The sequence below is a fragment of the Myxine glutinosa genome, chromosome 7, assembly GCF_964187855.1.
Source record: "Myxine glutinosa chromosome 7, kmMyxGlut1.1, whole genome shotgun sequence".
Taxonomy (NCBI): Eukaryota; Metazoa; Chordata; class Myxini; order Myxiniformes; family Myxinidae; genus Myxine; species Myxine glutinosa.
The window spans coordinates 63,983,064-64,005,270 of NC_136267.1; the positions used below are offsets into that span (position 1 = coordinate 63,983,064).

Genomic DNA, 22,207 nt, shown 5'->3' on the forward strand with positions numbered 1-22,207 from the left:
CATGGCTCATTGTAAAGAACTCTCCATGGGGAATAAAATATGTTAATGATGATATCATCGGTCATGTGGTTCGGCCGCCATATTTGTTCTAAATGGCCGATAAAAAGTACATTCCGGCAAGTCCTCGGTCTCTGACCGATTTTTCATTTGTCTGTCTGTCTGTCTGTCTGTCTGTTTGTCTGTCTGTTTGCAGCACTGCGTCTACACCGTTGCACGTAGAATCGCCAAACTTTGCACACATATTGGTCTTGCCCTGGAATAGACTGTGCCCAATTGATGACGTCATCGGTCACGTGGTTCGGCCGCCATCTTGGAAAAACCGAAAAACCTTGCACCTCCATATCTCCGAAAGTACTGAACAGGAAAAATTGAGACATGGCTCATTGTAAAGAACTCTCCATGGGGAATACAATATGTTAATGATGACGTCATCAGTCACGTGGTTCGGCCGCCATCTTGGAAAAACCGAAAAAATTTGCACCGCTACATCTCCGAAAGAACTGAACAGAAAAAATTGAGACATGGCTCATTGTAAAGAACTCTATGGGGAATAAAATATGTTAATGATGACGTCATCAGTCACGTGGTCGGCCGCCATCTTGGAAAAACGGCAAAACTTTGCACCACTATATCTCCAAAAGTGCTGAACAGAAAAAATTGAGACATGGCTCATTGTAAAGAACTCTCCATGGGGAATAAAATATGTTAATGATGATGTCATATGTCACGTGGTCGGCCGCCATCTTGGAAAAACGGCAAAACTTTGCACCACTATATCTCCAAAAGTGCTGAACAGACAAAATTGAGACATGGCTCATTGGAAAGAACTCTCCATGGGGAATAAAATATGTTAATGATGACGTCATCAGTCACGTCGTTCTGCTGCCATCTTGGAAAATTCGAAAAACTTTGCACCTCCATATCTCCGAAGGTGCTGAATAGAAAAAATTGAGACATGGCTCATTGGAAAGAACTCTCCATGGGGAATAAAATATGTTAATTATGACGTCATCGGTCACGTGGTTCGGCCGCCATCTTGGAAAATCCGAAAAACGTTGCACCTCTATCTCCAAAAGTTCTGAACAGAAAAAATTGAGACATGGCTCATTGTAAAGAACTCTCCATGGGGAGTAAAATATGTTAATGATGACGTCATATGTCACGTGGTCGGCCGCCATCTTGGAAAAACGGCAAAACTTTGCACCACTATATCTCCAAATGTGCTGAACAGAAAAAATTGAGACATGGCTCATTGTAAAGAACTCTCCATGGGGAATAAAATATGTTAATAATGACGTCATAGGTCACGTGGTTCGGCCGCCATCTTGGAAAAACCGTAAAACCTAGCACCATATCTCTGAAAGTGCTGAATAGAAAAAATTGAGACATGACTCATTGTAAAGAACTCTCCATGGGGAATAAAATATGTTAATAATGACGTCATAGGTCACGTGGTTCGGCCGCCATCTTGGAAAAACCGTAAAACCTAGCACCTCCATATCTGTGAAAGTGCTGAATAGAAAAAATTGAGACATGACTCATTGTAAAGAACTCTCCATGGGGAATAAAACATGTTAATAATGACGTCATCGGTCACGTGGTTTAGCCGCCATCTTGGAAAAACCTAGCACCTCCAGATCTCCAAAAGTGCTGAATAGAAAAAATTGAGACATGGCTCATTGTAAAGAACTCTCCATGGGGAATCAAATATGGTAATGATGACGTCATCAGTCACGTGGTTCGGCCGCCATCTTGGAAAAACCGAAAAATTTTGCACCACTATAGCTCCAAAATTGCTCAACAGAAAAAATTGAGACATGGCTCATTGTAAAGAACTCTCCATGGGGAATCAAATATGGTAATAATGACGTCATCGGTCACGTGGTTTAGCCGCCATCTTGGAAAAACCTAGCACCTCCAGATCTCCAAAAGTGCTGAATAGAAAAAATTGAGACATGGCTCATTGTAAAGAACTCTCCATGGGGAATAAAATATGTTAATTATGACGTCATCGTTCACGTGTTTCGGCCGCCATATTTGTCCTAAATGGCCGATAAAAAGTAAATTCCGGCAAGTCCTCGGTCTCTGACCGATTTTTCATCTGTTTGTCTGTCTGTCTGTTTGCAGCACTGCGTCTACACCGTTGCACGGAGAATCGCCAAACTTTGCACACATATTCGACTTGGCCTGGAATAGACTGTGCCCAATTGATGACGTCATCGGTGACGTGGTTCGGCCGCCATCTTGGAAAAACCGAAAAACTTTGCACCTCTATATCTCCGAAAGTACTGAACAGAAAAAATTGAGACATGGCTCATTGTAAAGAACTCTCCACGGGGAATAAAATATGTAAATGATAACGTCATCGGTCACGTGTTTCGGCCGCCATCTTGGAAAAACCGAAAAACTTTGCACCTCCATATCTCCGGAAGTGCTGAATAGAAAAAATTGAGACATGGCTCATTGGAAAGAACTCTCCATGGGGAATAAAACATGTTAATGATGATGTCATCAGTCACGTGGTTCGGCCGCCATCTTGGAAAAAACGAAAAACTTTGCACCTCCATATCTCTGAAAGTGCTGAATAGAAAAAATTGAGACATGGCTCATTGTAAAGAACTCCATGGGGAATAAAATATGTTAATGATGACGTCATATGTCACGTGGTCGGCCACCATCTTGGAAAATCCGAAAAACGTTGCACCTCTATCTCCAAAAGTGCTGAACAGAAAAAATTGAGACATGGCTCATTGTAAAGAACTCTCCGTGGGGAATAAAATATGTTAATGATGTCATCGGTCAGGTGTTTCAGCCGCCATATTTGTCCTAAATGGCCGATAAAAAAGTACATTCCGGCAAGTCCTCGGTCTCTGACCGATTTTTCATCTGTCTGTCTGTTTGTTTGTCTGCACAGAATAACTATGCTTTTCTCCGCAACCGTTGATCCGATTTCTCTGCAAATTTTCGCCATAGGTGCAACTCCACCTGTAGATTTTTTTAATGATAATTATGACGTCATATGTCATGTGGTACGGGCGCCATCTTGGAAAAACTGAAAAGATTTGCACCTCTATATCTCTGAAAGCGCTGAATCGAAAAAATCGAGAAATGGCTCATTGTAAAGAACTCTCCATGGGGAATAACATATGTTAATGATGATGTCATAAGTGCCTCCATTATGACGTCATAATTCGACAAGTACAAAACTTCATCCGATGAAGATGAAATTTCTTGAGCGTCATCTAGGAATAAATTGGTGGAGAAAAACTAATAATAATAATGACGTCATCAGTCACGTGGCTCGGTCGCCATATTTGTTTTAACCCAAAAAAGCAATTTTTAACAAAAAAAAATTTAAACAATGTTTTAAGAAAAACACCCCACAAAATACACCTCACAAAGACATCCTGGCACCTGGCATTTCCATGATGGAGGTCTGTACAACATTTACTTCCTGTCCATTGACCAAAAATCACCTGATTGTGTTCTGTACCTTCAATACATTCCATTATTGTAGATTATAATCAGTCTAGATGGGACTTATGGCCTCCTCTTGTGTTGAAGTTCCGTGAAAGGAAATTTATATGATTGTAGGCATATGGAGGATATTCAAATAAATAATGTGAATCTAGGTCAATAGGTAGGAAGTTTTTAGCATTTTCCATATTGAGAGGGTTTCAGTATTTTATTGTATGACCCAAAGTGTTTGAGGGACTCATTGCATGTGATGGCTCACAGGTGTCACTGTTTTAGTGGTAACTATATTCTGAGTGCCAAACCTGGAGTAGTTATCCTTGGTGGGTCAAGATGGTGAAAAAGCATGTTGAATCTTTGTTGAATAATAAGCTGTATACAAGTGAACAGCGATTTGAGTGAAATATTTATTCCACCATGATGCCATCAACTCATCCTTTTTTTTCCCAATTTACCATGATTTAGTGTCTGCTAGATGCCACCATGCTTCTGTTTTAAACAAAGTAGGGCTAAGGGGCTTCTTTTTCTTCTTGTTCTTCTTCTTCTTCTTCTTCTTCTTCTTCTTCTTATTATTATTATTATTATTATTATTATTATGATTACCTTCGCCACCAAAGGTGGATGGAGGTTATGTTTTCACATAACCTTCTTCTTCTTCTTCTTCTTCTTATTATTATTATTATTATGATTACCTACGCCACCAAAGGTGGATGGACGTTATGTTTTCACCCCTGTCTGTCTGTTTGTCCGCTTGTTTGTAACAAGGTATCTCAAAAAGTTGTGGACGGATTCGGACGAAATTTGGCAGAGATGTAGCGTACGGTATGTGACAAGGACGAAACGATTAGATTTTGGTGAGGATCTGGGTTCGGATCCGGCTAGAAGAATTTTTAAGTGATTCTTCACCATTGGGAGATAGGGCCAGAAACGATAGCCTGCATAGCAGGACATCTCAAAAGGTTGTGGACGGACTTGGACGAACCTTGGTGGACCGGTTGTGTGTGTGACAAGGAATAATCGATTCGATTTTGGTGAAGATCTGAATATGGATTCGGATAGGAGAATTATTTAATTTTCAAGTGATTCTTCACCATTGAGAGATAGGGCCAAAAACTTTACATTGCGGGATATCTCAAAAAGTTATAGATGGATTTGGACGAAACTTGTTGGACAGGTTGTGTGTGTGACTAGGAAGAATCGATTCAATTTTGACGAAGATCCGGATCCGGTTAGTAGAATCTTTTTTAATGATTCTTCACCATTGAGTGATATGGCCAACCAGGCAGAGGTATGCTCTCTACTGAGTGCAGTTCTAGTTATTTATATGCAGCACATGGCTGCGCACAGTATCTTTGCTGGCGGAAGTTATATGGATCGAATGACATGTTACAAGTGTCACACCAGCAATGGATCTTCCGGAAGCAGCCATGACAGATAGACATGACATGACATGACATGACAGAGACATGGCAGAGGGAAGCAGCATTAACAGTCAGTCAATGGAAAATAACTGTTGAGGTAAAGAAAAATGGCACCAACTATTGACTGAGAATTAGTTCATGTATCTTACTATAATTCACCAAATGTCTGTCTGTCTGTCTGTCTGTCTGTCGGTCCGTCTGTTCCCAGGTACTGCAAAAACGGCTGAACCGATCGCAACGAAATTTTGGGTGGGTAATCCTGGGACCCCTGGAGTAAAATAGGCTATATTGTTTTTCCAATTTTGTCCCAATTTTCCAATTTTCAAATTTTCCAGTTTTTCCAAACACGATGGAATAATATTTCCCGATATGAACAGTGATGTGGCTTTTATTGAAATTCTCCAAATACTGTTTAGATTTTGATGATTTGCGTGTGATATGATTTAACGGATGTTTATATAAATCGTTTAAAATAAATTTTAAAAGCCTTCAATTTCTGATATTTTGCCTTTTCATTTGGGCCTCCCAATTGAAGCCCCGCCCATCGGGCAGGTACCGTTGCTAGTTATGTTAATAACTAGTTTGCTAGTTTGCAGTGGCCTACTTCCAACAAAATATCTTCCTTTTGTGGCCATCTACTGATTATATACAGTATGTACTTGGAGGAAAGTGGGTGGTAATATGAGAGAAGTCTGGTATTGGCTTAACGGTTAAGGTGGATGGTTTAAGATCTTAAGATTTTGAGTTAGAGCCCCTGCCGTGCCGTTGAAATAACACCAGGTGGGTGGACTCAGCCTGTCTTCCTTCGGTAAAATGAGTACCAGCTTACTGCGGTAATAAGCCATTCGAGTATCCTGCATCGGAGTGGCGACCCGTCCAGGATTGTACTCCTTAGCCAATCAAACTGCCTCAGCAGCTCCTATGTGCCTCTCAACATGAAAGAAATGGTTATTATTAATAATAAATATATGAGTTATATAAATATGAGTTATAATATGAGAATTAGGAAAAGTTTTTTTTAAAGGCTTGTTAAATCTGTCCATTGATGAAATATTTAAAGTCCCTCGAGAGCGAGTCTTTATTTATTCATATTCCCTGATGCTGTTTTTATTGAGCTGATGCTTGTTGACAGGTGTTCCAGTACTCATTCATGGCCACTTACAATCTCCTGAACTTACATACAAGGTAGGTGAATCCTTTTTGCCAATTCCCTTTCATATCCATGTCATGTAAAAATTACTGATTGGCAATGAATGTAACCAAGTGCATGGGCCACTAACGTTCCTCACAGATATGGCATCAGTATTTTATTTGGTTTATATTTAAAAGCTAGCATTCATTGAAGAGTTAAAAAACGAAAGGAGCAACATTGACTTACAGAGGAAAAAGATCAAGGGGAATGCATTTTGTATACAGTATATTCTTTTTCACTCCAAAGGGAATAACAAAAGTTTTGAGGCTTGTGCTCGTATTCTGGTTAACAAGGGCATTAATTTGTGCATTTGTTGTCATTGGGTAAAATCATTATCCAGCTCTCATTGTCGGACATCACACCGTTCTTAAATCAGGGCCACTTCCAGTTCATCAAGAGAGTGTGCGGACACGACAATCACAAACACACCTTCCAAGGATGTTGCAAGCATGTTCAATGAAACTTAGGTCTTGAGAGCATGTAGGACAATCCATGTGAGTGATATTGTGGTCTTGCATAGTAACATTGAGATGCGCAGATCATGTGATGGGTATTGTCATCCATAAATGTGAAATTGGGAACTTTCCGTTGGGCCAAAGGGACAATGCGACTGCAGACATGATGATCTCATCACGGTATCTGCTACGAGACATATAATATTGTACTGGGCAGCAACTGTGTCCCAAAGATGAGAATATTGGTCATTTATTTGGCCAACTTTAATGCCAACCCATACCAAGAGGCTACCCCTTTCAAAGTGATCATGCTATCTCCTGATGCGATCAGCAAATTCTCAAGACCTTGTCTCCAGACCCCGGACTATGTCCCCAACCTTGTCACCCATCCCATGTGCAGCTTTTCCTATCCATCTTCTAGACATCCGTTCACAGAATCCTGTGTGGAGCGAGTGTATCAGTCGAACAGCTTGCATTCTCAGCATGGAAAGCTAACCCGAATGAGGAACTTTCATTCATTCGATAACGCTCGTAACAAGTGTACATCCATCTTGAGGCAAGCCAGAAAACTCCATCTTACAAATTTCAAGGCCGAACTTTACAATCAGTCTTTTTCCTCCATGTCTGGGTGGTGACTTGCCAAGTCTGTCTGTGGTAGTGTATGCTCCCGCTCTATCCCATTCCTCACTTCAAACAGCATTACTTACAGAATTCGAACCTTTGTCTTTGCCTTCAAAAATCATGAACCCAACCAATATTGTGCTGTCTCCATCTTACCCCGAACTACCCACTGTCTACTGGGCTCTGTGTCCTTCTCATCCAAGAAGGTAGAGAAAGTTCTGTCCAAATCTTGACCTGCACAGATGGCATTGGTGCCCACATTCCCAAATCCTACTCTGCCATTCTTGCTTGCTTCCCCTCCATCCCCCCTATTCATTCTGTCATTTTCTTTCCTTTGGCCACCTTCTCTCTGCATGGAAGTCAGCAAACTACACTCACATTCACAAGAAGGGTGCAAGGACAGACCCTACCAACTATAGACCGGTGAACTTGCTTTCAATTGTAATTAAATTTATTTATTATTTATTTTGGGCACATAAAACAACCAATAATATGCTGATTGCACTTGGTTGATATACATATCAGCTAAAGATTGTAATGGAAGATCAAAATGAGTACGTTATTGTGACAAAGGAATGAATAATTCGCTGTCATTACCATCTTGCACAGCTCTGTTATCATCAGCATAAACATTATAAACCACATATAAACTTTGTTTTGTCTGATTGATTCTCTTTTTTTCATTGTACGTGCGAACAGATATTTGAGGGAACTTCCAGCGCATGAGGAAAGTCAGGGTATGACTCCACTGCAGTTTGCTGGCTGGGGCTCACGGGGGCAACAGCTGGTGAGGCATATGCTACACAATGCAAAGCTAGGCATACGTTTCTATATTTCCTGTTTTGTAAAAAGGATTACAATCTAGGCTGTCATTTTGGGTACTCATGAAACCCAAAATGTTAGTTAGTTCTGGGTACCCGTGAAAGCTTTTTGATGATCTTACAGCCTAAATAGGTTGGTACTTAGTTATAAAGATACAATATGATGTGGATTTGGGCTCCGCTTAGTTGATTTGTCCATACTAGGGCATGCCCGTACTATATATATATCTAAAATTATATCCCCCCCCTCTATTTACATGAAATGGTTTGGTCCAAAGCGAACGGCTTGCGAGTACGGTGACAATCCCCCCCCCTCTATTTACATGAAATGGTTTGGTCCAAAGCGAACGGCTTGCGAGTACGGTGTTTTATATCGGACCCGTGGAATTATAGATAGTAGTTTTAATTAGTTTTAAAACATAGTTTAACGGCAACATAGTTTTCCAACGTGAAATAAATGAATACGCTCTCAAATGTGCCGTCCGAGGCAGAGTCTGTTCGCCACGTTCGGCACACGTGATAGCTCGCTGCTCTCTGATTGGTTGAATCGTTTTTTGGACATAGCTCGGTAACTACTTGTCCGATTAATATGAAACCTTGAAAAGGCACATCCTCGGGTCCCCAGCAATATACCTGGCAAGTTTAAAGTATATCGGACCCGTGGTTGTCGAGAAACAGCGGTCACAGACATACAAACATACAAACATACAAACATACACACAGAGATTACTGGAATTATAGATAGATGCCGAAGGTGGAGAGTGGTTGACATGTACAGGATGCTATGTCATAGGAATCAGACAACTATTGGATTTTTTGCTTTAAATTTTCAAATTTTCCCTTAATTTCCTAATTCTACATTTCACTCTTCTAGATTGATGAAACTTATGAGTAATCCAGTGTGATATGACACGAGACCACAAGGAGGGATGATCGCCAGCTGCACCGGTTAGTCCGCAATGGCCGTACCAAGTCAGCTAATCGGCTTGGGGCTGAGTGGCAGCAACTGGCAAATGTGCCTGTATCCAGAAGGCTATTCAACCAACGACTGGTTCAAGCAGGCTATCGTGCCAGGCGTCCCCTGAGAAAGCCACGCCTGATCAGACAACACCGCCAGCGCCGATTGCAGTGGGCCAGAGAGCACCGTCAAATGGCAGCCAGGACACTGGAATCACGTGATCTTCAGTGACGAGTCTAGATTTCTGGTCTATCGTCAATATGGCCGCATCCGAGTGCGCAGACAAGTGCATGAAGCCTACAAGGAAGATTGTATAGTGCCAAGAGGCCAAGCTGGAGGTGGTGGGGTGACCGTTTGGGCTGCTTTTCATGCAGGGGGCAAAACTGACCTGGTTGTTCTGAATGGAAACCTGAACCAGTTCAAGCACAGGGCCATTCTGGAAGAAACATTGCTTCCATTTGTTCTTGCAGCCTTTCGAGTAAACTTTGTCTTCCAAGATGACAATGCACGGCCTCGTCGTGCTCGCATGATCCAACACTTTCTTGCTGACCGTGGTGTAGAGCATATGGAGTGGCCTGCCATGCCCCCGGATATGAATCTGATAGAGAACTTGTGGGCAGAATTAACACGTCAAATCGACCACTTGGACCAGCAGCCGACCTCTGTGCGTGAATTGCAGCAGGCTATTGTAACTGCATGGCAAGCGATTCCTGTCCAAACCTTGGAAAATCTCGTGAACAGCATGCCTCAACGTGTACGTGCTCTCCTGAATGCTCGTGGGGGTTACACGAAGTACTGAACTGTAATTTTACTGTCCGTAATCCCAGTCGTAATTTAACTTTTGTTTTTGTTAAAAAAAATTTTGGCTAATGTGCAAAATAAAGAGTTACTTCTGGAAAACGCACAGAAGTTTAACACAGTACTGTCCGTGAATTGAGTTCGATATCAGTTTCCATCACTTTCAAGGATCAATTTATTTGCTTCGAAATGTCAAATGTGGTTTTTGTTTCTTTTAAAGGCCACATTAACAAAATCTCGAATAATTTCAACATAATTCCAATGAACTTTTGGTTCTAAGTCATCTTGTAAAGTAAGTTCACCCCCACAAAAAAAAATATTCCATATTAAATGCCAAGTCTGTAGAAGGAGCCTTGGACAAAACAATGGTTGCAGGGAGGAATGGGGGCAGAAAGGGATGCATAGGGTGGAAAAGATTGATATAGAAGGAAACTCTGAGGAAGCAAAAAAATTGGAAATTTGGAAGTACGAGGCCTTGAGTTGGGGTTGAGGGTGTGGAATTGATGAGGGTAGAAAGTATCTTAGTTTTGGAATATTGATAAATCTGAGATGGTGGTGAATACTGTCTTGAAAACATGGAATGAATAATGAGATTGAAGAGGATGTGGAATTTTGCTCCATAGGTGCAAAAAAGAGGGAAAAAATGAGTGGAGATGAGTAGTGATCCTGCATTTAGGTAGCTTCACCAGAAGGGGGTTGTTGGTGGACCACAGCACCCTGCAGAAACAAGGAGGCATGGGAAGAGCAGAGGATGCAATACCAGGAAGGAGAGAGAGAGAGAGAGAGAGAGAGAGAGAGAGAGAGAGAGAGAGAGAGAGAGAGAGAGAGAGAGAGAGAGAGAGAGAGAGAGAGAGAGAGAGAGAGAGACAGAGACAGAGACACACACGGAGAGACTGACTGACTGACTGACATTGACTTTTGAAGTCCTTTTATTATCAAAAAAAAAGTATTTATATCTTTACACCAACCATAAATACATGAAAAAGCAATGAAACTAAAAGGTTACAGAAGTATCACGGCACACAATTTGCCAAAATAAACCATTAACTTTATACAACCTACAAAAATATTACCAGTTGGTTCTCACGAACCTCACACAACCCTTCATGACACCAAGTATTGGTGAATTCATCAAGATTGTTTGCATCCTTATAGAAACAAAACTCTAGTTTAAGTCTTGCTGACACGAGGGCATTGAAAAACAACATAACATTGCATTCCCCGGCAGGTTTACCGTTCAATTTCTCCCTTCTTGAGAGATATATTTCCAGCTTGGCTGTTGCGACAAGAAACCTCATTAACATATTTTCCTTGCTTGACTTGGCATTAAAGCCGAAAATAAAAGAACGCAACGAGAAAACAACCTTCATTCTGTGTGCCACAAGATTAAACCACCGAAACAAAGGAACCAATCTCACACAATTAATGAAGGCGTGGAACACGTCCTCCGTACATATGCAGAATGGGCAACATGTGGATGTAGGAGAGAAATGGTTGATTAACTTATTGGAGGGGACTATCCAGTGGATCAGTCTCCATTGGAGATCACCAGATCTTTTACTTACGAGCTTGCTATACATGGAGTTCCATACAGGTTCAGAGGGGGGTCCCACAGGCAACAGTCTCTTCCACCGGATTACTCCATTTAGCGGCGTATCCCCCAGCAGTAACTTGACACATGACTTGTATAGCTCTTTACTGCTTGTCTCTTGAAAGGGGCTTATCCCCATGCTAACCGGGGGTAAGTCTTCCAACTTGAAGTGCACCAGTAACCCAGGAAAAACCCACTCATCGTGCAATGGTTCGAGCTCGTGGGACCAGCATACTCTCAGCCGTACCCCTATTTGTATCACCTCTCTCAACACTTTTGCAGTCACTCTTTCGGACCGAATTCCTGCTAGCTCGGCTACTTCTCGAGCTGATTTCCACCCGCAACCTGAAACTTGCCGGAGGTGCCATACTTTTGTGATGCCGGCAATTATGAAATGCTGGCAGAGGTCCCTACTTTTGGGTATGTTTGGGAAAAGCCGATTGCAGAACAAAGGCTATTGTGCAAACATATGGATGTCGTAGTTGTCTTCTTGACGGCACACTGTGAGGTTCTGCCAAGCATTCAACACACTGATAAAAAACAGGAAGAGGAGATGTGTCAACTTGTTGAAGCAGGACCAAGAAACATTCGCAGCCATATCCCAGCCCGCCAGCTTGCCGCAAAATGTGGGTGGCCAAAACATGGTTTGGTAATTGCTCTTTCACCAAAAGTTTTTGCACAGAGCATAGCCGAAAGGCCATTATACGGCTCCTGATGTCGACCATACTCTGGCCACCCTCGGCCAATGGACGGCATACAACGTTTGGCCGTAACCAGTGATGCCCTCCCCAAAAGAACTCCAACAGTTGCCTTTGCACTTCCTTCACCAAGCCTTCTGGTGGTTGCAGGCAGATGAATCTGTGCCACAAGAAGGAGGCGACGAGGTTCTTGACTACCAAAACTCGGCCCTTATACGAAAGGTGAGGCAGGGCTCTCCTCCATCTACTCAATCTCTTTTTTACGCGTTCAGCAACACCTTCCCAGTTTTTCTGGCCGTACTGTGGGGATCCAAGGAACACTCCAAGATAGCGAACACCTTCATCCACCCACTTTAAACTTGCAGGAAGGTGTATTGGCGGGTCTTGCGCCATTGGCACCACGGTCTGGCACCCCGCCCTGCTCACCAAACTCTCCTCTGTTGGTATCCATGGAAATCTCCACGCATGGCTGGCGGACTTCCTCTCTAGTCGTAGTCAACGTGTGGCGCTGAATGGGTTTCTCTCATCTCCTCTTCCTGTTCAGGCTGGAGTTCCCTAAGGCAGTGTTCTGGGCCCTGTGCTTTTTCTGGTCTTCATCAATGACCTCCCCGACTCTCTTGAAAATCCTCTCTATCTCTTTGCTGATGACTCTACTCTCTGTCGCTCCATTCTTCATCCCTCAGATCGACAGTCTGCAGCCTCCTCACTCTCTGCAGACCTGGACAAAATCACAGACTGGGCAAACAAGTGGAACATGTCTTTCAATCCTGACAAATCTCACACTCTTACAATGTCTCTCCGAAAAGACCGACTGGACAACCCTCCCATCTACTTTCTGAACAATCCTCTCCAAGAAGTTCTGTCACTCAAACTTTTGGGTCTCACTATCTGCCATGATCTTTCCTGGGAAAACCACATTTCAAATCTGGCCTCCAAAGCCAATCGCCGACTGGGCATCCTCCGTCGTGCGAAGTCCTTCCTTGGCACACCTGAGCTCCTCACCACGTACAAGGCTTTCATCCGCAGCTCAATGGAATACTGCTCTCCCCTCTGGGCTGGTGCTCCTGCCTCACACCTAGCTCGTCTTCACGCTGTTGAAAGCAAAGCATTCAGAATCATTGGAATCTCCCGCGATGAAGCTAACTCCAAGTGCCTTTCACTCACTCACCGCAGGCAGGTTGGTGGTCTTTCCGTCTTCTACCGACTCCTCTCTGGCCTTGCTCCCCCAGCTCTCTCTGGGCTCTGTCCCGCAAATATTCCTACAGGTCGCACAAGATCTGCCTCAACCCTCTTATGGTTAAACTGCCAAAATCAAGACTCTCTGCTCACCTTCGCTCCTTCATTCCTCTTTTCTCCCGCCTCTGGAACAAACTCCCTCACTCTCTTCAATCCCACTCCACCCTCCAGGTCTTTAAAACAGCTGTTCACCACCATCTCTTATCTTCCCCCATCCAAAACCTTGATCTTTTCTATCCCCGATAATTCCACCCCAATTCCACTTTTTGAAATACCAACTTCTGACCTGGAAGTCCTTGGTGTCCTTGTGTTTTATACTTCTCCCACCCCTTCCCATGCCTCCTCCCCCCGAGCCCTCTCCCTCTCACACATCTCCCTGCTCTCAAATGTTGTGTGCTCTCAAGTGTTTGTGTGCTTCCCATTCTCTTGTCTTCCGCTCCCTTTTTTAATATATTTTGTTTGTCTGGTTGATTTGTTTGTGAAGTAAATGTCAGCTCTTTCACGAGCCTCGATTCAGTATACAAAAAAAAAAAAAAAAAAAATATTCTAGATGCACTGTCCCTGACAGAGGGAACCCATAGCGCTTTGCTCTTTTCCCAGTTGCACTTCAACGAGGAAGCTAAACCAAACAAATGTAGGCACTTAGCCAGAGCTGCAATGTCGTTATTGTTTTTAACAATGATTGCAACATCATCAGCATACGCCGATACGACAACTGGAGGATGATCAGGAGATATACTCATTCCAGAAACGTTATTCCTTAGTAACACGAGAAGTGATTCCATTACAAGGGTGAACAGTAAGCCGGAGACAGGGCAACCTTGCCTTACCCCCCTTTGAACCTGTATGGGAAAACAAAGCTCATTGTTCACCTTAACTAAACTGAATATATTGTTGTACAATAAAGCAATATAAGTTCTGAAATTATCTCCAAATCCACAGGCTTCAAGCACATGATTCAAAAAGACATGATCGATGCTATCAAAAGCCTTTTCTAAATCAAGAAAAATTATACCAAAGTCATTCTGCACACAGTTGCCATCTATGAGATCTCTAATGAAAAATATGTTATCATACATAGATCTACCTGGGATACAATAACTCTGATCAGGGTGAACCAAATCGCAAATTACCCTTTTAGCTCGATTCGCCAGAACTTTTGAAAGGATTTTATAATCAGTGCATAGTAGAGAAACAGGTCTCCAATTCTTCATGTGTCGCAAATCACCAGCCTTTGGAAGAAGGGACATCACCGCTCTTCTCAAACTTAAAGGCAATTCTCCATGAGTCAGTGATGATTCAAGAACATGCATCAGTTCTGGACCTAATAGTTCCCAAAATTCCACATAAAATTCAGCCGGCAGACCATCGATTCCAAGGGCTCTTCCCGAGTCCATTCCAGCCAGGGCTTGCGTTAACTCCTCGAGCGTAATTGGCGAGTCCATGTCCAGCCACTGGGACTCAGTTAACGAGGATAGGTGAGAGGTTAAAAGTCTCATCGTTTCATCACAAACAACCTGTTTTGAAAACAGTTTGAAAAAGAAGTCTTGAACACATAACCGTCTGTCTCTGGGATTTACAACAACAGCTCCGCCAGGATTAATTACAGAAAAAATGTTCTTGGGTGCTTTACTGACAGAGTCCAGACGAAAAAAAGCTTTACTAGGGGTATCTAAAACCTTTAAGTTCTTAACCCTTGTCTGAGTAACAACCCTGCTGCTTTCTCCTAGATTAACTCTCTCAACTGAGTCTTCTTTTCTAGTAATAACTGGTAGTTTCTTGCATTATTATTCTTACCCAGTTTACCTTCGAGCTGTACAATGTCAGCTTTCAAACAAGTCATTGTTATATTCTTAACATTTGTAATGTTTGCTCTAAACTGTTGACAAAACACCCGAATCTGGGCTTTCGTATTGTCCCACCAAAGATTAACTGAAGAAAAAGAGGGCTTTCTTAGGATTTGATTAGCCCAGAAAACTTGGAAGGCTTCTTTAAATAGACCATCTTCTAGAAGACTGGTATTAAATTTCCAGTATGCACTTTTATTTATTGACAGGAAAAAGAAACCCCATGGTTACTAAATGATGGTCTGAGAATATTGACGAAAAATAATCTGGAGAGACTATAGCGTTTCTAAAAGGTGAGTTTATATACCATCGGTCGAGGCTCGCAAAGGACACTCTTCCTCTGGTGATGCGGCTCCAGGTGAACTGAGGTTCATTGGGGAAAAGTACCCTCCATACATCTAGCAAACCCACCCGAGAAAGGAAAAGGGATAAATCAATACATGATTCGGGATGAGGTTCTGCCGAGTTCCTGTCCATTACAGGTTCAAAGGTACAGTTGAAATCACCCCCGATACACACACATTGGTTTCGATCAACTGTCTACAGGTGATTAATCACAGAAGCAAAGAAAGCTTTCCGTTCTGTACTCTCACTAGGTGCGTACACATTGAATAATGTGAAATGGAAATTGTTAACCACCAGTTCAAGAGAGCTGAATCGGCCTTTAATGATCTCCTGGAAGAGGATTGACTCAGGTACTAGCCCTGGTCGAAGTACGAAAGCAACACCTGCCGAAAGGGAAGACAGGTTGCTAAAAAAGCATTGTCCCCCAAAAACGCGACACCAATCATATTCTACGTTTTGGGTGATGTGCGTTTCCTGCAATAAAAGTACATCGACATTTTTGTGCCGAAACAAACTTTGCACTTGAGCTTGGTGGTTGGGGTTTGCACCTCCACCGTTAAGGTTCAAGGTGCCAAAGGTAATTTGCTTCATTCTTTATCAAAAGGCTTGATTGGGTGTTGCAAAATCTCAAGACTGGCTTTTGTAATAATTTTCCTGAGTCGGTGAAATTGTGACCTTGTTAGTGGAAATTCTTTGCCCTTTCTTGTTATTTCCTTTGCTGATTGAATAAATGAACCTAAATCAGGAAATGTATCCCTGATAACTACATTTGGCTCTCTATAGGTTTCATTCAGAAAAGAGAGTACGAGTTGAGGAGATATCATTGGCTGACTCAACTGAGACTGAGACAACTCGGGCACCTCGTCATCCTCATCAGATTCCGACAAGTCTGACAATGTCCCTCCGGGATCGAGGATGTCGGTCGTGGTCACTATGGGAATTGTCAGTATCTCTGGGGATTCGCTGGAGAGCTCCACTGTGCGATCCACAATGCCATGGTGATATTTGTGCTCGTCAGAAGTTGAAACCTCGGTTTCATCCTCTTGTGGAGCACAATCTACCGAATCAATGAGCGACTCGGTAACACAGTTTTGAATCTGCATCGGTAGAGCAGCACTGTAGAGGGATGAGTCAGTCACTGTCTGCTCGTTCACAGTGACTGATGTCAATGATCGTAACGGTTCGTTTGAGGGTTTATCAACGTATTCAGCGTTGCAACTTATTTCACCCATATAGCAATTTGCGTCCACAGAGTTTGTACACAAACTTTCAGACATATTATCCTCAATTGCAGCACCCGATTCACCATCCTTTTTTCCAAACCCGATGGAAGCATGAGGAACACATTGAGGTGTGTGTTCAGCTACACTGGCCTTCTCCAATACCACCTTTTTTGGATTACTGGTAGAAAAATTATCAACCGACGCCCTTCGTTTTTTAGAACCAATAATAGGGTCCTCCTCCATTCCTTCACTACATGAGGGAATCGCAGCAAAGGTTGTGCGAGTTGGGGTCGCTTCGGTTTCTGTGACAGGAAGTGAAGTGCGATCGTTTTCAAGACTCGGGATATGCGCATCGATGCTGCTATTGTTCGTCTCACTGCAGGAGGGAACAGCAGGAACCGGTAAACCCACAGGATTAACTCCAGTCGGTTGAATAGGAACACGAGTATTATCCTTTTTACAATCGGTGTCTCTATTTTACCATTTACATTTACAATTAAAAATTTTTACCATTTTCCCGACACTTTGAACACGAAACCTTGGGACAGAAACGTTTAACGTGACCAAAGGCTCCACAGTGAAAGCACGTTAGTGAGGCTGACGAGGCATACATTTGATACTCCCGATCGTCTGATTTTACTTTAGATGAAATATTTAACCCTGTATCATCACCACGATCGGGAAGTACCATGTAAACTTGGCAACGGAAACTCATAACGTGTTTTATCCTCTCGTCTCGGCTCTTCAGAGGGATCATGGACATTCTCGACACAGCTGTTCCATAACGAGAAAGGACTGACATTAGTTTGTCGTTTGATATAAATGGTGGTACGTTTGATACAACGATTTTCATCGCTGGAGTATCCATGGGGGACGCTAACATAAAAACACCACCTTCTGTGGTTAAACCTGCACTCACGACGTCGTGAACAAAGTTTTCTTCGGACACGAAAATAACAACTTTTTGATTCATTCGTGAGGCAGCTCGGACATGCTCGCACCCGATTATTTTCCCCACTGCGAGTACCACGTCCTCAGTGAGGACTCCTTCTGGTGGAACACACACAAATGCATGCTTCCTTGTTAAGTTGTCGAACGCCTCTAACCGAGAGCGTGCATTCGCCATCCCAGCGAATTAACACCCCCCACTTGTCCGAACCGGACAAGTAGGTACCAAACCGAAATAAATCAAACTAGAATAAATAATAAACGTGCATTACAAGCACAAAAAGACTTACAAAGCGTCGTCGAAGCCGGTAGGCCACACCCAAAATGGGTCCGCTCTCAAACCTCTCTCTCTCTTGAAGACAAAGGTATAGAAAGGATGAAAACAAAATGCCAAAGTATACAGGATGGAAAGGAGAGGGAGGGGGGGGGCAGGGGAGGGCAGGAGAGGAGGAAAACTCACAAAGGACTCACTACAACACAGAGCAGTTGCTCACAGCCGCCATGATGCCACGCCCACCACAAACGGCCTGCAGGGGGTGAGAGAGAGAGAGAGAGAGAGAGAGAGAGAGAGAAAGAGAAAGAGAAAGAAAAAGAAATGACCTGTCTATAATAGGAACATCATAGACTCATCTTCAGTGCGCGAGATTCAATGATCTTGAAGTCCTTTGTCTCCACGCCATCAAATTGAGCAAGGTGTGAGGCTGGGGAGCCAGACCACAGAGTAGAGAGCAGTACTCCATCAAGCTGCAGATGAAGGCCTTGTAGATGGATAGTTCAGGTGTGCCAAGTGTTACGGATTCGTCACTTCCATTGTGGTGGTTTGCATCCACTGTAAATATTTCTGATTCCATGTACTATTATTGTGCTCAAAAGGTTTATTGTTCATGAACTGTTTTCAAAAGGTAAAAAAGTTAATGTTAAAAGAAACAGGAAACTGGATCGGGAACCGGACTACGAAGAGGAAGAAGAGAGAGAAAAGAGGGCGGAGCGAGAGAGGTTGGACAAGAAGCATAGCGGCTGCTTGGTCTGGAGCGAACGTTGGCGAGCCAGAGTCACTAGCGAACTTTCGGTTTTCCGGGAAAGGGATTCCTACGACAGAGTTGTCATCGCTGTGACCGGTCAACCTGCGTGTCAGGTTTTGCGATCGATTCAGGAGAGAATCATCACCGTGCCGTGCGCCACGAGACCGGGTCGTCGGCCATTTTGACTCGCACAGGACTTGTGCTTCGCTCGCAGTTACGTCTCTTTTCAACCATCTCCACCGCATTCAGACGTCGATCTGGGGCATGTGTGTGACGTGGCTTTTTGAAGGTTAATTCGTCCATACCCGAGGGTGTGATCTCTCAGTCGCCTGTAGGGCGCCTTAGGATTTCCCAGGTGCCTTGAGGGCGCCTTTGTGCAGTTTCGGCTGTGTGACTGTACTTGCCATCCGCACGCGATTCTGGTCTCGATTGGACCTCGTTCTGGCGATCGCTGGAGCGAATCAATTTCGTCCCGAAGCCGGGAATAAGAGACATTGGGGAATGTTCGTGTTTCACTCACTTGGAGCACAGTGAGTTAAATATTACAAAACTGATGGTACCATCATAGGACATATTGATTGTACTTTTGAATACTATTATTGTTGTACTGTTATTCTTGTGTGATCTTAATACAATAAGTACTCCATCAAGCTGCAGATGAAGGCCTTGTAGATGGATAGTTCAGGTGTGCCAAGTGTTACGGATTCGTCACTTCCATTGTGGTGGTTTGCATCCACTGTAAATATTTCTGATTCCATGTACTATTATTGTGCTCAAAAGGTTTATTGTTCATGAACTGTTTTCAAAAGGTAAAAAAGTTAATGTTAAAAGAAACAGGAAACTGGATCGGGAACCGGACTACGAAGAGGAAGAAGAGAGAGAAAAGAGGGCGGAGCGAGAGAGGTTGGACAAGAAGCATAGCGGCTGCTTGGTCTGGAGCGAACGTTGGCGAGCCAGAGTCACTAGCGAACTTTCGGTTTTCCGGGAAAGGGATTCCTACGACAGAGTTGTCATCGCTGTGACCGGTCAACCTGCGTGTCAGGTTTTGCGATCGATTCAGGAGAGAATCATCACCGTGCCGTGCGCCACGAGACCGGGTCGTCGGCCATTTTGACTCGCACAGGACTTGTGCTTCGCTCGCAGTTACGTCTCTTTTCAACCATCTCCACCGCATTCAGACGTCGATCTGGGGCATGTGTGTGACGTGGCTTTTTGAAGGTTAATTCGTCCATACCCGAGGGTGTGATCTCTCAGTCGCCTGTAGGGCGCCTTAGGATTTCCCAGGTGCCTTGAGGGCGCCTTTGTGCAGTTTCGGCTGTGTGACTGTACTTGCCATCCGCACGCGATTCTGGTCTCGATTGGACCTCGTTCTGGCGATCGCTGGAGCGAATCAATTTCGTCCCGAAGCCGGGAATAAGAGACATTGGGGAATGTTCGTGTTTCACTCACTTGGAGCACAGTGAGTTAAATATTACAAAACTGATGGTACCATCATAGGACATATTGATTGTACTTTTGAATACTATTATTGTTGTACTGTTATTCTTGTGTGATCTTAATACAATATTTGTTTGTGAGTAACAATTGGGGTGGCTTCTCCCTTGATCTTTGACATTCAGAATAACACATTTTTCTGCTGTGACTCCTCTCGGGGCTCGGAGGTACACCGTGACCAGGGGGTCGGGGAAGAGCACGTAACACAAGGAAGGACGTTGTGTGACGGAGGATGCCCAGTTGGCAAATGGCTTTGGAGACCAATTTTGTGATGTTGTTTTCCGAAGAGAAATTGTGGCTGACAGTGACACACAGGAGTTTGAGTGATTGAGATTCTTCAAGAGGATTGCGAAGAAAGTTTATGGGGAGTAGGGCTGGTTTCCAGATGGCTCTTTCAGAGAGTGGGAGTGAGAGTGTGAGATTTGTCTGGATTGAAATGCAAATTCCATGTGTTGGACCACTTTAATTGTGATGATATCAAGGTATGCAGAGAGGGTAGAGGCTGCAGCATGCCTGCCTGAAGGATGAGGGAAGTCATGGCAAAGGGTTGAGTCATCAACAAGTAGATAAAGGGGATTTTCCAGACAGTTGGAGAGATCGTTAATGAAGATCAGGAATAGGAATGTGTCCAGAACACTGCCTAGGGCCACTCCAGCCTTGACAGGGAGAGGGGATGAAAGGATATTGTCGAGAGCCACATGTTGGCTATGAGAGTAGAGGAAGTCACTCAATAATTTGTTCAGTTGGCCTTGGATACCATAGGCAGAGAGTTTGGAGAGCAAGGCAGGATGCCAGACTATATTGAACGCAGGAGATATGTGCAGAGAAACGCCCTTTTTTGTGTATACAAAGTCGAGGCTCATGTCAGAGCTAACACATAAAACACATAAAAACAGAAACAGAAACATACATAAAACATTTTAAAAAGAGAGCGGGAGACAAGAGGGGCAGAGAGGGAAGCGCAACAACAGTAGAGAACAGGGACATCGGGAGATCTGTGGAAGGAAAAGGGCTGGGGCAGGGTACGTGGGATAAACAAGAAGGACACTACAATAACTTTCAGGAAAGAAAACGGAATTTGAAGAAGGTGGATTTGGGGAGTATTAACAGGGGTAGAAAAGATCAAGGTTTTGGATTCGGGAAGATATGAGATGGTGGTGAGCAGCTGTTTGGAAGACCTGGAAGGAGGAGAGGGATTGAAAAGCGTGTGGGAGTTTTTTCCAGAGGCGTGAAAAAATAGGAAGGAATGTGTGAAGGTGAGCAGAGAGTCTTGATTCGGGAAGTTTCACCAGAAGAGGATTGCTGGCAGATCTTGTGCGTCCTGAAGGAATATTTGGGGGACAGAGCAAAGACAGCAGGAGGAGCTAGGCCGGAAAGGAGTCGGTATAAGACAGAAATACCACCAGCTGCCTGTGATGAGAGAGTGAAAGGCCCTCAGAATCAGCTTCATCGCGGGAGATACTAATGATTATAAAAGCTTTGGTTTCTACAGCGTGAACCCAAGCTAGACGTGAGGCAGGAGCACTAGCCCATAGGGGAGAGCAGTACTCCATAAAGCTGAGGATGAAAACTTTTTATGTGGTGAGAAGCTCAGTAAAGCCAAGAAAGGACTTCACACAACAGAGGATGCCCAGTCAGCAACTGGCTTTGGAGGCCAGCTTGGAAATGTGGTTTTCCCAAGAAAGAGCATGGAAGATAGTGAGACCCAAAAGCTTGAGTGGCAGAACTTCTTCGAGAGGATTGTTGAGAAAGTATATGGGAGGGTTTTCCAGATGGTCTTTTCAGAGAGACATCGTGAGAGTGTGAGATTTGTAAGGAATGAAAGACATGTTCCACTTGTTTGAACAGTTTGTGATTTTATCCAGTTCTGTAGAGAGTGAAGATGGTTGAGATATAGAACGGCAGAGGGTGGAGTCATCAGCAAAAGATAGACAGGATTTTCCAGAGTGTCGGTGAGATCATTAATGAAGACCAGAAAAAGTACAGGACCCAGATCACTGCCTTGGCGATCTCCAGCCTGGACAGGAAGGGGAGATGCGAGAATTCCATTTAGAGCCACACCT

At 43.6% G+C, this 22,207-nt stretch overlaps 1 protein-coding gene across 1 annotated transcript in view; it reads left to right on the forward strand.

The window, feature by feature from the left end:
- The window catches only part of LOC137430752 (inactive dipeptidyl peptidase 10), a 789,411-nt gene that overhangs the window by 529,351 nt on the left and 237,853 nt on the right, over positions 1-22,207 (forward strand). Inside the window, exons 7-8 of the mRNA XM_078781820.1 lie at positions 6,028-6,080; positions 7,863-7,950. Coding sequence (XP_078637946.1) covers positions 6,028-6,080; positions 7,863-7,950 — 141 coding nt within the window. The remainder of the gene's footprint in view (positions 1-6,027; positions 6,081-7,862; positions 7,951-22,207) is intronic.